The sequence below is a fragment of the Typopeltis vanoorti genome, chromosome 5, assembly GCF_054136105.1.
Source record: "Typopeltis vanoorti isolate ZY-2024b chromosome 5, IOZ_Tvanoo_1.0, whole genome shotgun sequence".
Lineage (NCBI taxonomy): Eukaryota > Metazoa > Arthropoda > Arachnida > Uropygi > Thelyphonidae > Typopeltis > Typopeltis vanoorti.
This window is the reverse complement of record NC_143553.1, coordinates 73,663,576-73,681,582: the sequence shown is the minus strand read 5'-3', so window position 1 is coordinate 73,681,582 and position 18,007 is coordinate 73,663,576. Positions and strand designations below refer to the sequence as shown.

Below are 18,007 nucleotides of genomic sequence, written 5' to 3'. Positions count from 1 at the left end.
GAAGAACTGAAGAAAAAATGGCCAAGATTGATGCACCAAAAAGTGCTCTTTCATCAAGACAATGCATCATCCTACACACACACACACACACACACACACACACACACACACACACACACACCAGAAAAAGTGCACGAATTGAGGTTCGAATTGGTTCCACATTCACTGTATTCTCACTTCACCTCATGTGACTTCTTGTTCCCAAACTTAAAAATCTGGCTTGGTGAGAAAAAATTTTCTTCGAACAAGGATGTCATCAAGGCTGTCAATAAATATTTTGCACAATTTGACAAATCCTACTTTTTAGATGGGATGAAAAAATTGGAAACTCGCTGGACCAAATGTTTAGACCTTCACAGAGACTATGTTGAGAAATAAAGGTGAATGTTTCCAAAAAAATGTGTTTAACTTATTTTTTTTACCAAACTTTTCAAACAACCCTCATACATAACTGTATATATTGAATATATTTATATGTATACAGTAAATATTTTCTTTTCTTTTTTTTTTAATTCTTGAATATGCAATATTGATCCTTGAAGTCAATGCATCATCATGGGTATAAATCTGAGACATTCTAACCAACCAATAAACAAAATTAAAATTATATATATAAATATTGTTATGTTACTCTCTACAATTGACTATAACTGAAAGGTTGGATGTAGACAAGGTGGGGGTTAGCAGTACATTTAGAAAATAGTGATGGAAAAATCCATATTTAAAAGTCCCAAAATATTTGCGAAATTAAATATGTTTGGTACAAAAAATAATTGTAAAAAGTATATCAATATTAACGATTCCATGAATGTTTATTAGTTAGTATAGTTAATGGACTAAAAAAAATGGAAATAATGACACGTTTCAATTAATATGGTGCTGGTCCACCGTGGAGGTCTAGTACGGCCTGTATTCTTTGATGGAGACACTCTGTCAGCGTTTGGAACTTAACAGGAAAAATTTTACACCATTCGTCTGACAGAAACCGAATCAACTTGTCTTTGTTCTTTGGAGGTGGGAAACATTGCCTGAGAGCTCATTCCAAAATGTCCCATAGGATTTAAGTTTGGTAATTGGGATGGATATGCACCCACATCTGACAGCACAGATGAGGATATTAACTTATTTTACAAAGATCTGACTGAGACAATAGAAACAATACCAAAGCAAGATGTGCTAATTATTGAAGGAGATTAGAATAGATAATGATGGTTGGGAAAGAGTCATGGGAAAACATGGTTTCGGAGAAAGAAATGAATGAGGTGAAAAATTGTTAGAATTTGCTGTGGACCACGAAATGATGATCTCTAACACAAGATTCCAACAAAAGGAGTGTAGAAAATGGACATGGCAATCAAATGATGGGAAAAAACCAAGAACATGATTGATATGATTATGATTAAAAGAAGATGGATAACATCAATACTGCAGTGTCGAACTTTTCAATGAGGGGATATAGACTCGGACCATAGTTTAGTGATTGCAAACATAAAGTTGAAATTAAAAAAGAAATATAAACCCCAACATCAGAATAGAAGAGATACAGCAAGAATAAGTGAAACAAAAATAGGAAGAAGGTACAGAACAGTGTTAGAAGAGAAACTTAGAAGTGTGGAGAAAGAAAAAAAACCCAAATCTAAGAGTGAAAAGAGTAATGAAGGTGATAGAAGATGCAGTTGAAGAAACAGTACCAGAAGAAATGAAGAATAGGATACAAGAAGTGGATTAGACAAGAAACACTGAAGTTAGTACAGGAGAAACATATGTTGAAGATAAGAAGGGATACATCAGAACAAATAGAGGAGCAATATAGAAGAAAGTGTAATGAGGTGAAAAAAGCAGTCAGAGTGGATAAGATGAAATGGTCAGAAGCCCAATGCAACAATATAGTAAACAGTACTATGGAGAGCATAAAATAACAGAGGTATACAAAATGATCAGAACCATTAATAGAAAGTGGCAACCAAAACAGACCACAATTAAAGATGAAAAAGGCAAAGTATTGATGAATAAAGAAAAAATTGTAAAGTGGTGGACAAGATACTGTAGTGAGTTATATGAAGAAAAACTTAGATAGCGTTGGGAAACTGACTGAAGAATTGAAGCGGATATCACCACCAGGTAATGAGTACGATATGGACATTTTAAGAGGAGAGGTAGAAAAAAAAAAGCAATAGGAAGGCTAAAATACAAAGTCCTGTTAATGATAACATCACTGTAGAAATTATTAAAAATGGTGACAAAAGTATGGTTACAGAAATGTAATATGGTATAGAAAGAAGAGAAAATGCCAGAGGAGTGGGTGAAATCAATATTAATGACATTATACAAGAAAGGAAATAAGCTAGAATGTAAAAATTATAGAACAATTGCCTTGACACGTCACCTCGGTAAAGTGATAATGATGATATTGACAGAAAGATTGAGAGCAGAATTGGAAGCAAACCTTGCAGACGAGAAAGCAGGATTTAGGAAGGATAGAACTAAAATTCCACGTGGTTAGCCCAGTGGCTGTGTGCTTCACAACCATATGCCTGGGGAAGGAGTGTCCTTGGGTTGATTCCCATCGGAGACATGAAGAGCTGAAGGATCTTCCTCAGCCATAGCCAAGTTAACCAGTCTTGGGCATGGACAGTAGGGTTTACCCCCCAGTTTATCCTGGGGGGGGGGGGTTCATCCCGCAAAGCAGGCAAACCGGCCTTGAGAACTCAACATTATGGACATAGGGCTGACCACCTTATCCTGTGAACGGTTTGAGGTCCGATGATTAACTAACCCTCGACACAGAAAGGTAAAAGAGGAAAAAGGAAGATGAGATGAGGTGAGAACTAAAATTCAACAGATTTTGACAATGAGGTTAATAGCAGAGAAAGCTAGGAGAAAAAACAAAAACATGTATACTTGCTTAAATTAAGGGGATATTAAATCCCACATAGTTTTAAAACCGAATAAGAAACTCAAAGATTGGAATCAGAGAGTTTCTTGCCGAATATAGTAAACTATAAAGTATCGGCGACACTAGTGTTAGCCAATGCAAGTGATCCTAGTGCGTAGTACAATACCGGGCAACTCGTTGCAAAGGTGGGGGAAAGTTCAGATCGCTATTCTTAGGTATTTTCCATAATGTAAAAACACATTTCCTAGGAAATGTATGCTGTTATTACATTATGGAGGGAGGTCACTACCCAGACCGGTTTCAGTCTTTTTTGAGGCTTCATCAGTGAGTAGCTAGACCTAATACCAAAGTGTATAGCGAAAAGAACTTATGTACTCTGCGAACAAGTTTTCCAAACAGGTGCAACCATTAAGTTACTTAATATAAAGAGCTACTAAGCTTCATTTAAGTAATGTTTTCATTGCCGAAATGAAGCTTAGTAGCTCTTTATATTAAGTAACTTAATGGTTGCACCTGTTTGGAAAACTCGTTCTCAGAGTACATAAGTTCTTTTCGATATACACTTTGGTATTAGGTCTAGCTACTCACTGATGAAGCCTCAAAAAAGGCTGAAACCGGTCTGGGTAGTGACCTCCCTCCATAATGTAATAACAGCATACATTTCCTAGGAAATGTGTTTTTACATTATGGAAAATACCTAAGAATAGCGATCTGAACTTTCCCCCACCTTTGCAACGAGTTGCCCGGTATTGTACTACGTACTAGGATCACTTGCATTGGCTAACGCTAGTGTCGCCGATACTTTATAGTTTACTATATTCGGCAAGAAACTCTCTGATTCCAATCTTTGAGTTTCTTATTCGGTTTTAAAACTATGTGGGATTTAATATCCCCTTAATTTAAGTAATGTTTTCATTGCCGAAATGAAGCTTAGTAGCTCTTTATATTATGTATACTTGCTTTGTTGATTTTCAGAAAGCATTTGACAATATTGACCAGAAAATGACATTAGCAGTTCTAGAATCCTATGGAATTGAAAAAAACTAATAGCTATATTAAAAGATGTTTATCAGAATGCAGTTGCAGCAGTTAGAATAGGTGATGATTTGGGGGAAATGGTTTAGAACAAGCAGAGGTACTAGACAGGGGAGACCCAATATCACCAAGCATTTTCATCACTCATTTAGAAAGAGTAATGGATAAACTGAAGGAAGATGCAAAGGAATATCTGTACACAGAATGAGAATTAACAATCTAAGATTTGCAGATGACATTGTTATTATTGAAGAAGACGAAAGAGAACTACAAAAAACACTGAAACTGTTAAATGAGGAAGGGAAGAGATTTGGACTTGTTATGAACTTGGAAAAACAAAGATAATGGTATTTGGTAAAAAGAACATGAAACAAAAGATACAAGTGGATGGAATTGATATAGAAAATGTAGAACAATTCACATATTTGGGAAGTAAAATGATGTATGGTTTGGACTGTAAAAAAAGAAATAAAGATCAGGATTGCAAAGAGAAGAACAAATCTGAAGGCCATGGATAACATCTGGAAAAGTAAAGTGATCAGCCTGCAAACAAAACTAAAAGTACTGGAAACATGCATCTTTAGCAGTGTACTGTATGGATCTGAAACACGGGTAATAAATAAGGAATCAAGAATAAGAATTTTGGCATTTGAAAGAACTTGTTACAGGAAGATTCTAAGAATAGGATGGGTACAGAAAATCACAAATGAAGAGCTCTATCAGAAGATACAACCAAAAGGGAATCTAATGCAGAATATTATAAAACAGAAGCTGCAATTATTTGGACACATCTGTAGAATGAATGAGGACCAGAAGATAAAGACATTTATGTTTGGTATTTTGGATGGTTTAAACAGAAGAGGTAGACCATAGAGAAAATGGATAGACGATATAAAGAACTGATGTGGAATAGGTGTACAGAAACTGTGACACTGTGCACTAGACAACGAAAGGTGGAAGATAGTGAAGGAGGCATCAGACACCAACGGGCAGTGAGCCCATGGTTTGTGATGATGATGAATTGGGATGGCCATGGTAGACAGGACACCTCACTGTCATGTTCCACAAACCACTGGGTGAACATCTTTGTTTGATGAATGGGAGCATTATCCTGCTGAAATCTGGCTGGCTGTGTAGAAGAAGTGTGTCAACATGGGATAAAGATGATCACTTATGATTGAAAGATGATGTACAGAATTCACTTTTCCCCCCAATACAAGTGGACCCAAACCATGCAATGAGAATGTGCTCTTGACCATTACAGAACCACCAAAACCTTTCATACTTGAAAACAAGTACTGTGGCTGGTACTTCCTTCGGATGATGTCACACATGTATTCGTCTGTTAGCAGCAAAAAGTGAGATTCACTGGACCATATCACATCCTTGCACTGTTGTGTAGTCCACTGTCTATGATCTTTGCACCACTGGATGCAACAATGTGTGTTGACAGGAGTGATCAAAGGCTTGTGTAAGGCAACCCAACCATGATGTCCAATTCTGTGTAGTTCCTGGTGCAATGTTTTTGTTGAAATGGATTTCCTCATGACCAGCGTTGAATTTTTAACACAATTCCACAGCAGTAGCCTGCCTATTTTTCGTGGTACAGCGCACTAATGCTTGAATGTTCCTCTCTTGCCATAAGTGTTTTCATCCACTATTGCATTTCACTGATGATGTTTGTCCTGTTGTCTGCCATGCTGACATAATCTTAGATACTGTTCCTCAACTAACATGCTCAATTTCAGCCTGGTTGCAGATGCATCTGCTAGCCTAGCTCCAACAATCATTCCCCCTTTCAGTCACTGAGGTCCTCTCTGGATTCCATTCTAACATACAATAAAGAACAGCAAGCCTCCATTTGCCTTTATACACATATCCCTAGGAATGCCAGGAGTACATTTCCTCATGACCAGTGTTGAATTTTGCAGCATCTATGATGCACCAGACACAGATGCAGTTGATATGCAAATGAAATGTATATATCAACAGCATCTGTGTCTGGTGCATCATAGATGCTGCATTGCAACTACTGATAACACAACCCAATAACTCAGCGTTTCCATTTTTTCTGTCCATTACCTGTATATTATTCCTTTCGCATACTTTCTACAAGCACACATGCACCTGCATTATCATTTTTTTTAAATGTCATGAAAAATTCATATCAAAATCTTAACACACTCACACAAAATGTAATGCTTCACTGAATCTTATTTTTCAGCATGATAAATAAACATATCTTTTTACAATTAGCATAATAAGAGACAAACACATTTTCAGTAGATATAAATGAATAATGTCAGTGGTCAAAGACTTTTATTTATGCAGAAAGTAGTATTTTTCTGAAAAAGGAACACTGGCAAATTTTATTGTCAAACCCAAACTTTATCATACTACTAAAAACAAAATGCTATTAAATTTAACATCCAAAGCATAAATAAAAATTCACATCAGAAATTTCACGTGAAAAATATATTATATAATTTAAGTGACCTGGAATTATCAATTTGCCATTAAACACAACCTACATATACAAACAACCGATATCACACTGTAGTGCGAAATGGAACTGGATGGCTCTGAAATTTGTAATTCTGTTTTGAGATACCAGTTAATCGAGATTCAGATAATACAGAGTTCACTGTAATGCAAGTAATCTATTCTCAGAAGAACAAACTTTGAGACATGGAATATAATATACATAATATGTCTTATTGGTTTAAAACAAAGGTAAGAATTTAATTTGGAGATGTTTGGCCTTTACAGATTATGAAAAAGCTTTTGAAAAATAGAGAAATTATAGAGTATAATTAAAACACAAGAATATCCATTTTAGTAAAAGTGATATAAAAACACAAAGAATAAAGTTACAATTAGGTAATAAATTAACAGAAGACATTGAAATTAATCAAAGTGTAAGACATGGATGCCTCCAAATGACTTGAACTCATGATGGCCATCCTATTAACACATTCACTGAATACCACCTCACTGCTAGGGTGTTATTGCAGCCTTTAAGACATTCAAGAAATATTTTTTCTTGTGCTACAGTTGCTACTGAGAGTAAGAAACACAGAGTTTTTGAAATAAATAAATTATCTTGCATTATGCAAAGAATGTAGATGCAGCATCAAGTGAGGTTACAACAGTGTATGAATGGTGTTTGAAAGAAGCTGCCAAGAAAACATGTTCATACATTTATAGGATTCAACAAAGACAAAGTCCTGGGGTGGGGGGGGGGGCATAACATGAAAAAAACCAATTTGCCTATCTCTGAAAAAAAAATTGAGAGAAGCATTTGCCCCTAATTCTGTTTAAGGAAAAACACCCCAAGATGGAGAGATTTAACAAAGTAGACAGAATGATGCAAGCTCCAACTGCTTTCTGGAGAGAAATTATGCAGACAATAAAAGCAAACTGTGTAAACTGAGTTAGTGTAATGTACAAATATTTAAAGAAGACCATGCCAGCTATCTTCACTGAAGATAAAGCCTAGACCTTCCACAACTTGCACAGCTGATGAATCATTCTCAGAATGCTTTGTTGCCATTTCAGAATATAAAGAATATGTTGATTACCTAGCTTCCTTTGCTTTTCTGATGAACTGTCTAGTTAATAAAGCAACAGTTTTTAAAAGTTATTCTTGCTTAAATGTGTTTTTCAATCTGATTATTTAATTAGCAAGTGCACAGTGCTTCTGTACACTCACCAGTATTTAAGGTTCATATAGTGATTTCTTACTTACGATGGGATGGTCAGAATGAAACCCCATCATAAGTTGAGGACTGACTGGATATAATAATCAAATTATAAAAACATGGAAAACAACAATAAAACAAAGTATTCATTTAACTAGAAGAACTCTATCAATACGATGCTGAATGCAGATATGATCAGGTCACATTACATCATCAGTTTCTAAATTAAATAGAATAAGCAACAATACAATCAAAAGAATTCACAAGAGTAAAAAATCATGGTATTCATGGAGTAGCAACCACTCCCATTCTATTATATGGATCAGAAATATAATCTGTTTAGACCAAAGGAGAAAAGAGAGAGGAAGCCCACTTGCAAGACAGAAAGACCAGTGAAACCAGAATAGGCAAATGCCTAATCCTTGATGAGAAGACGATAACAAAGAAGATCAGTGGTCTGTTGAAAGTCTTTTCAATCTTGGTGAAATGATGGATACACAGAAGAGTTAGCATTTCAGATAGAATCATTTGTCGCATGCCATTTGGGAAAAATGTCTATACTATAGTGCTGCAATGACTGAGCATTCCCAAGTCTACAGTTCACAATGTACTGAAGAAATGAAAATCTGTGGGTGACAGTGAGCCCAAAATAGAGCTTGGAAGGCCAAATTACTAGTTACCCCCATTCCACAATCGGGTCCCAGAGAATGTGTTCATACCTAGTCGTAAAGATACTTTCATGACTTTGTTTACTCTCTTGATTCAAGGATTAAGCAAGAGTATCATTTACTTTGTAACCAAGTGAAAAACTTCCTACAACAGAATCTAGGTAGGGAAATAAGCAACCACAAGTAAGTATTTTTGTAAAAAAAATGAGAATTGCAAGCAGTGACCTTTCATGGAAGAGAAGTACACAGAGTGTTGTTGTTGTTGTTAACATCGTTACCAACATGTTAACACAGCTAATACTTTTCTTGTACTAGCTGTGTTAAACATGAACTAGTCATGAACTAGCAGAGTTATTTTATAACTCCAGTAAGCAAGATAATCAACTGTCTATTTGCCTGTTTTGCTCTGGTTAATAACCTGAGTTTCTGGGAGTTAAAAACCTTGGTACATGCATGAGACTGGCTCTTCATTCAAAAAATGCCTTAAATGTTTATCACATTCTAGACAGAATTTGAATACGGGTTGTTTAAAACAGTGGACAGTTTTAATTACACTCTACAAAGTGTAATTAAAAGACACACACACACATATATATTTATTAAATCTGTAACTACAGTAATCTATGATTTATCCGGCGACATCTGGAAGCAATTTACCATTTTGATAACTGAACAGCCAGATAATTGAAGTGAGCACATAGTGCAGTACCAGTAATCGTTAACATGCGAGGGTTAATTGAAGGGTTGCTGTTTTGAGAGTTGGATAAATGATAATTACTGTACTGCAAAAGGAACCTTATTAAGAGCAGTAAATATATCAGCAGTTAGAATTACAGGAAAGTGGTTTCATGTTAAAAATAAAGAAAGTTAGTGTGTTATCTGGTGCTTAAGGGGATAACATTTGATTCAGTAAGGATAATGTTATCCTCTTAAGCAAATCCGTAGCACAGTCAACAAGGACAATGTGACATTCAAGTGAGAATAACCTGGGTTCAATTCCTGTCTAGGATGTGAGAAAACTGGTCTTTTATATAAAAGTGGTATGGCTTTTCGTCACTTTCTGGATGCTTTCATGCAGAACAGACAAACATGGCTGGAGAACACATGCAATTAACAGACATACTTGCCTCATAGCTTTTGTTGCTTTGGTGTAAGTCTAACCAAACCTCTTAGGTAAAACCTGCCATGTCTTTAGACATCTTTAATCATGTAAAATGCTATGTGAAGTTTGTCATGAAAATCATCTGTAGAAACAGGCTATGAAAACAGGCAAGAAAACAAAAAGCATCAACTTCATTTAGTAGCGAGCCTATATTCCATTTGATATCGTATAATCCTCAATTAGTATATTTAAAATCTAAAAGCATAAAGTAAAATGATATATTCTGAGTGTGCTTGGTTAAAAACACTGAACTATAGAAACTAAACGTATTGTATTCTAATTAAAGCAAAAGCTTAATTCTCCACTAGATTTGTTAAGAACAAATTTTCCTTCCTCTTCGTTCATCCATTCTACTACTATGCAAACAACCATCTTCTTCACATATTTTCTTAAAAAATACAATGCGAAGTTTATTAATTTAATATTGGCAAGAACTTTCTGCTTATCCACATTAATACAGAAAATGCATCATGCATGGGAATGCTATAAAAACTCACCTACAGTTTAGAATATGAGCACACTTCAAAAAAGGAACCTAAATAATCATTTAAATATTATTTTAATATAACTGTCATTTAATTATATATATCATTATATAAGTTTAACTTACAGATGGAGCATTTCTAAACCCTCTGATACTCTGGAAAACTGCTCCACCAATGGCACCCATGGTGAATGCACCCCCACAGTCATCTACAATGCGCCAGGGACTAAATGAAGAAATACAACAAATACAGTTGTTCAAGTTTAAATGCATACATAGTACTGAATAAACAATTAGTTTTTTTAAGGGAGTAAGATGACAAAACATTGTCATCTTACTCCCTTAAAATTCACAATCAAGACTAAATTTTATCTCATAATTTATTATATTTAAATTTTATTCAAGCAAAAATCATACATAGCTAGCTCATAGAAACAATTAAAGTCAAATTACAACTTTCCCACACATTACATTAAGCTTTTTAATATATAAAATTTTTATTCTAGGTATAATAAATATTTTGAACTTTTTTTATGTGCAGTGAAACCTATGAAAAGATGATAACATAGCGACAGACACTAAACACAAAACTTTTTCAAGCCACAACTTCAGACCTCTAAGGAGGTAGCCTCACAATGGACAATTGTCAAAAATCAAAAAAAATCAGTGATATAGCAGAGAAAAAATAAAAATACTTGCATGGAGAAATATGGCCATAATTATTAAATATTTTGGTGATTATTTTTGTTATATATCCATTAGATGAATGCAGCTATGATAAAGGGCAATTCTTTATTTAAAAGTGAACCAGCAGAACATAGTTGATGTGCACAAAATGAACTAAAGTTTCAATTATGCCATATTTTTGACAAGGGTGATGATGTGATGCAGTCTTAATGTATTTTCTATCGAGATGCCTTTCTATATATAGAGAACTGTAGGTAGCCATCAGTTTGTCGTAAGACTGACTGCAAACTGTACAGGTTAAACTCTGGTTCAATGCGTTTAATTTATAACCTTCAAAACTTGTCTAAACTTGTATTCTCATTTAGTGGAAATGTCTTCATTGAAAATTCAGAGGATTTTAAGAATGAAGTGTCACAAATATCTTTACAGCCAACAAATTAATTAGTTTTGATGCAGTCATACTCTTCACAAATATTCCTGTTGCTGATACAATTAGAATTATTACATGATGTTCTTCCTGTTATTGTAAAATTATTCGAATTGTCATAAATGCAGGTTATTTTTCTTGTAAAAACAAGCTTTATAAACAGATTGAAAGAACTGGGATGGAATCTCCTATTTCTCCATCTCTAGCAATTATATGGAGCATTTTGAACAACATATTCTGCATGTTTTCACCTTCTGAGCCTTTTAGTGGTATAGATATATATGATGATGATTTATTTGCTGTCCGGAACTCTTCCTTGTTAGAGTTTCTTGAATATCTAGAAAATCAATTTGGTAAACCCCAGAATTAAATTTAGATGAAGTAGATTGTAGATAATTGCGTCCTATTTCTGGATGTTATTAATATTAAGGAAAGAACACTAGAATCACGATAATGATTAAAACTCTGGTTCGCTGTGAACATAAACTATGTTCTATTCATTCTCTATTATATAAAGAACTATTCTTTATCACTATTAGGTATTTCTTTTGGTCTAGAGGCATGAAAAATTACTGAGACACTAAGGCACTGTGTACCAAGGAAGTTTGTGAACCTCTGGAAAAAACTGTCACATGAGCTCAGATTTAAGTGTTATTCAAATTTATCTTTTTCATTTGTTTGAAATGACAACAGCTATGAAACTTAGCTGAAAATTCTGTAAGTAATAAATTTTCCTTATGCAAGAGTCATTACTTCATAACTATTTTTATCATTATGTCATCTGCTTACATCTATATTTTGTTCTATTTGTATACTGCTAGTTTACTATTCTGTTTAATTTCTTTATTCAATATAAATTTGTTCAAACAACTTCCTGCCATACCAACTTTGCTATTCTGTTATCTATTGTTTTTATTGCTGACCATCATACCATATCTATTACAACAGTTATTCAATTTAGTCAGGGAATCTTGCAGACTTGTAGCAATTTATTTAGAAGTATAACATCGTCCGCATAAAGCAAAGAGCTGACATAACATATCCAATTTTGATATCAGATTTAATACCACTTTCCTTCATAATATGATCCATATAGATAACGAATAAAAAAGGGGATAATGTACATCTTGTCTGACACCAGATTTAACATTAAACCGTCTTCCTGTACTTCCTTCAATCCTAACTGCTGATTTACAACTCAAATAAAGTCTAAGTACTGCTTGAATAATGCCCCATTGACACAATATAACTGTAGCGCGTTGAATAGCTTCTCTCTTGGCACCTTGTCATATGCCTTTTCCAGAACGACAAAACTTAAACACAGATCTTTGTTATATTCCCTTGCTTTCTTGACTATTTGTTGTAAAGTGAAGATCTGATTCAGACAGCCTCTATTTAGCCTGAATCCAGCTTGTTCTTCACCAAGCTTTTCTTCCAGAATTCTTTTCAACTGTTTCTCAAGTATACTTGCATAAATCTTACCAGTAACATTCAGTAGGGAATTACCTCTGTAATTCTCACATTCAGTTTTATTTCCCTTTTTATATATGGGTATTATGAGAACTCTACTCCAATCACTGGGAATTTGCCCCTCTGTCCAGGCCTTCTGTACTATACAGTGCGGCCACTGTAAGACTTTTATACCACACTTAAGCATTTCTGGTTGAATATCATCTACTCCTGCTGCCTTTCCACATTTCAAGCCTTTGATGGCTTTTTCTACTTCAAGTGTGGATATGTATTCCTGACTGTATGCCTGTTGAGTGTTATTTACCACTGTACTATCACTGCTTGTTTCATTTAGTAATTTTTCGAAGTAATTACTCCATACTTCAAGGATAACTTTTTCTCCTGTTTTTGTGTCACCTTTATCATCTCTAATTCCTTTTACAGCACTCTTTCCTGAATTTCTGAGCTTCTTCAACAACCTCCAGAATATTTTGCCACCTTCTTGATATTTATTTTCTATGTTCTTGCCAAAGTCCTCCCATTAAAAATTGTGCACCTAAATAGCTGAAATGTTTTACTTTGTCAATATATTCTTCTGTGAGAATACAATTGTTATTTTTTCATGTTTCTACTGATTTTGTCTTTTTATTGCTGATTTTCATACTAAGTTTTCACAGCAATTATTCAATTTAGTTATCACATTGAAAACTAGTAATGGATTACTCAAGGATTATCAAATGATAAAGCAAACTCAAGAAGAGATGTAGTGTTTATTGTAGAGAAGAAAACTAATAAAAACATTATCCATATAATCAAAAAATCAGATAGAGTAATGGCAAGTCTAGTGAAATCTAAACCTAGAGATATGCTGATCATTCAAATATATGCTCCTACAGAACAGAATAAGGAAGCAGAAATAGATATCATGTATGATGAAATAGAATGGTGTATAAAGGAAGCTGGAGGCAAGAAAGATAGAGTTATTTGTGTTATGGGTGACTGGAACGCAAAAGTTGGTCAGAGAGAACATCTACATGTGGGTACATTAGGACTAGGAATTCTGAATGAGAGAGAACAAAAGCTGATTGATTTCTGTAACAAGCACAGTCTCACCATAACTAACACTTATTTTGAACAAAAACCAACAGCATGATACACATGGGAAAGTCCAGATGGAAGATACAAAAATCAAATAGACTATATTGTAGTCAGTAAACGTTACTTCAATGGAGTACGGAGCTCAAAGGTGATGCCAAGTGCTGACTGTGGATCTGATCATAGACTGGTCATAATGAAGATGAATATTCGCCTGAAAACAATAAAATTTAAAAGAAGTCAACCCCTAAAATGGGATCTGCAAATGGTACAAAATCCGATAATAAAATCAAAATTTAATGAAAATATTTCAGAACTGCTGTCTGCACAGTTGCAAAAAGAAAATGAACCCTCTCAGTGGAATAGACTACAAGCAGCTATCATAACATCTTCTAAAAACCACATCAACAAACAAGAGGAAAGAAAGAAAATACCATGGATAACTCAAGAGGTAATCAACCTTATTGATGACAGAAGAACATGGAAAAGAGAAGCAAATGAAGAAGAAAAGTTAAGATATAAAACTTTGGATAAAAGAATCAAACAGTTATGTAAAAGATTGAAAGAAAACTGGATAAATAGGCAGTGCACTGAGATAGAAGAATTACAAAATAAGAACAAAACCAGAGAACCATTCCTGAAAAGGAAAGAACTTAATGGAAAAACAAAACGCACACACAGTCTAATAACATCAAGGACAAAGATGGAAACATACTCATTGATAAGGAAAAGATAAATGGAAGATGGGCGGAGTACTTATCAGACCTCTATGATAATGGTAACATGTTAGATGATTCACGACACCTTAAGTTAAATATAACAGATACCACTCTACCCACAAGAAAGGAGGTAGAACATGTAATTAAGAATCTTCCTAATAATAAATCCCCTGGGTGTGATAATATTCCGGCTGAGCTGCTGAAAGCTTTGACTGGCAATAATAATAACTATTTAGTGGAATCCATTGAAGACATCTATAAAACAATACAATTTCCTGAAGTTTTTACAACATCTATCTGTATACCAATTCCAACATAATGCACAAAATTGTGAGCCTAATATCCCATGCATCTAAAATTATTTTAACCATTGTTAACAAACAAATTGAAAGAGCCATAAGCGGTGAATTGAGTGAACAACAGAAAGGCTTCAGAAGAGGAATGGGAACCATTAATGCTATCCTGGAACTAAAAATACTAATAGAAAGATCACTGGAAAGAAATAGGAACATTTACATATGCTTCACAGACTTTCAGAAGGCTTTTGACCAGGTAAAACATAATAAAATGTTCAATATATTAAATAAATTAGACATAGAAGATCAGGTACTTAAGATTATAAAAATGATTTACACCAAACAGAAAATGCAGCTGTTTAACTCTGAGACTTCTGAAGTGATAATAAAAAGAGGAGTTAGACAAGGTTGTATCCTTTCACCAAATCTATTTAATATCCATAGTAAGACAGTGATGAAAAAAGATTGAAAAACAAAAAACAGGAATTAGTATCAATGGTATAAAATACAACAATCTTAGATATGCTGATGATACCATTCTAATAGCAGAAAACAGAAACAAATTAATCAAATTACTGCAGCTACTAATTGAAGAAGGTAAAGAATTTGGACTAGATATTAATGCAAAAAAAAAAAAAAAAAAATTTATGAAAAATGTGGTGCTATAGGAGTGCTCTGAAAATCCCATGGACAGAACATGTGACAAATACAGATGTCCTACAGAGAATGAGAACACAGAGATCTTTATTACAGGAAATGATCCAGAGAAAGATGAGTTGGCAGGACATGTACTGAGAGGTTCAGCAGGTCAGAGGATACCAACAGTTTTAAAAGGAAAGATTATGGGAAAAGGATCAAGAGGCAAAAAACAAAGGATATGGCTTGAAGATATAAGACCATGGACAGGATCACATGGCTAAGCAGAAATAAAAAGGAAAGCCACCAACAGTGCTGCACCCTATCACTGAGGAAGCTACATGAAGAAGAAGAAGAAAGCAAACTGAGGTCACTCACTCTTATATTACAGATAATACTACTTATACTACAGATAACAGTGGAGATAATGTGCACTTATTTTACACCTGACTTGACATCTTTCAATTCTAATTGTTAACTTGCAATGAAGTATGGATTATACATTGCTCTGTGTAATAATTCATTTACATTATATAATTGCAGTTTTGAAGAGCTATCTGCAGTTTATCAATGGCTTTTCCAGAAGTGTACAAATTTATCCACAAAACTCATAACAAATATCTATATTTATTCCAATTCTTAACTATCTTAAAAAAAGAAAAAGTTATGCCAATTTGCATTTATTTGCCTAAACCCAGCTTGTTCCTCTCCAAATTCCTCTTCATGATTTTTCTAAGTCTCCTTTTTATACTTGCATAAATCTGTTGAAGCAATGAAGACATTCTGCTAATTCTCACACATAGTTGTATTCTCCTTTTCAGAGATGCATAATATGAGAGTTCTTACACCCATCACCTGGAATCTAACCAAGCCTTCTGTAAAACTTTTATATTTGACATTTCAGTAGTTGACTGAATATCATCTACTCCAGATGGCTTTAAACATTTCTAGTGTCTGATAATTTTTTCTGATATCGATTCCTGATATACATTTCTTGAAAGCATTCGTCTTAAATATTTTCAATCACCATTTTATCCAAGCTTCTCATTTAACAATTTTTCAATATAGTTACTTTTTCCATGACTTTTGTTTAGCTACTTTTACACATTTACTTTCTTACATATTCTCTGTATTTTCTAAGACACATGCTAATATTACATGCCAGAATCTTGCAATAAGATTTTTTCTTTTCCAAACCACTTCTTTAACTTCTTGAATCCATCATGAATTTCCGACTGTTCTATCTTGCAACAACTTCACCAAATACTTCCTAGGATGACTCAATGTTTTCAGATTTTGCCAATGGTTCTCTAAAATTTCGTTGCGTTTTTTAAGCTTTTCCTTCGGTACTATTTAAATACAGCATTTCTTTAAAAAATGTTTGTCATTTTACCATTCACAAAAGGTTGTAAGTCTAAAATGCATTGGTAGTGAGTGAGCTACTTTTATTTATTTTTAGATAGTCTAGAAACCCTACTCTAGAGACCAAGCATAGAACTTTTTCAAGCCACTTCATGCCTCCAATAAACAGGGAGGTGGTCTAACACTGGGGAATGAAATCTATCTCCCACCTAACTGTATTTGAACATAACAGAAAAGCTAAAGAACTGAAATGTATATGACAATGAAGATACAGGAAGAGAAATGCTTAAGACAACTACAGAAATTGGTGCTGATAAAATGCATATAATCTTTCATGAAGTGCTGGAGAACAAAAAGACATCCAAACAACGGAAGAAACAGTAATAATAATTTTGGGGAGGAAATATCACTAAATGGTGGTGAATTAGCTGATTTCATATGGAAATAGTGGGGTTTCCCTTCACAGAAATATGAGTTTTTTTATCCCGCATACAAGAAATTGTCCATGAGAATACATGAAATTTACAGACAAAATATACTACTACTGCTGTTAGCAGGAGGCAGTAGATGGCATTGTGTGTTGATGGTAATAAGTGTCATTGTGTGTAATTGGAGGATTAAGTTCAGGAAAACCTCGCTTAATGCGATTAATTAATTCATCAATTAATGCTGAATCATGAATTTGCAATGCAAAGAAGAGAATACAATTTAGAAACACATATTGCATTTATTGACTTTGAAAAATCATTTGCCAAAGTTAAAAGAAACATTATTTAACATATTAAGAGAAAGACAAATACCAAATAATATCCTAAAAGCTATCACAAGTATATATGAAAATAATCAAATACAAATAAGATTAAATCACGAGCTATCATATACGAGAGAGATAAACCAAGGGGTCCGACAGGGATGTCCCCTCTCAGCAACTCTTTTTAATATCTACTTAAATGAAATAATAATAAAATGGAATAAAAATTTATATCAAGGAATTAAAATTCTTGTGTAGAGGATTAAGTGCTGTGAGGACATTATGTTGGAGGTTTAATGGATTTTTTACAACACTCAAAAAGAATTAAAATAGAATTTAATACTTCCTATATTTCGTCCTAGTCACTAGGACATCTACGGGGATTACAAAAACAATTAACATAACATGCACACAAAAACTTACAATACTAAGCCCAACCACGTGGGTGACACTAAAGTCCTATCTAGGTGGAGCGCCCTCTAAGGGCGGTAGTAGGTGGCCTGGAATGTAAGGTGGGACCTCTGGTGATGAGTGTTTCCCAAATCTTCGGAAGCTTAATACAACCATATTTATTAAGATTTGGTTGGTTACCGAGAGCTGCTGCTGCTTCTAAGAAAAGTCTCTCTTTCTTGAATTTGC

The 18,007-nt window shown here is 34.1% G+C and overlaps 1 protein-coding gene across 2 annotated transcripts in view; it reads right to left on the bottom strand.

Annotated features, from left to right (window-relative positions):
* The window catches only part of Tim17b (Translocase of the inner mitochondrial membrane 17b), a 116,648-nt gene that overhangs the window by 83,355 nt on the left and 15,286 nt on the right, over positions 1–18,007 (bottom strand). For both annotated transcript variants that reach the window (XM_090393175.1, XM_090393176.1), the window contains exon 2: positions 10,073–10,172. In XM_090393175.1, the coding sequence (XP_090249301.1) occupies positions 10,073–10,172 (100 nt within the window). The remainder of the gene's footprint in view (positions 1–10,072; positions 10,173–18,007) is intronic.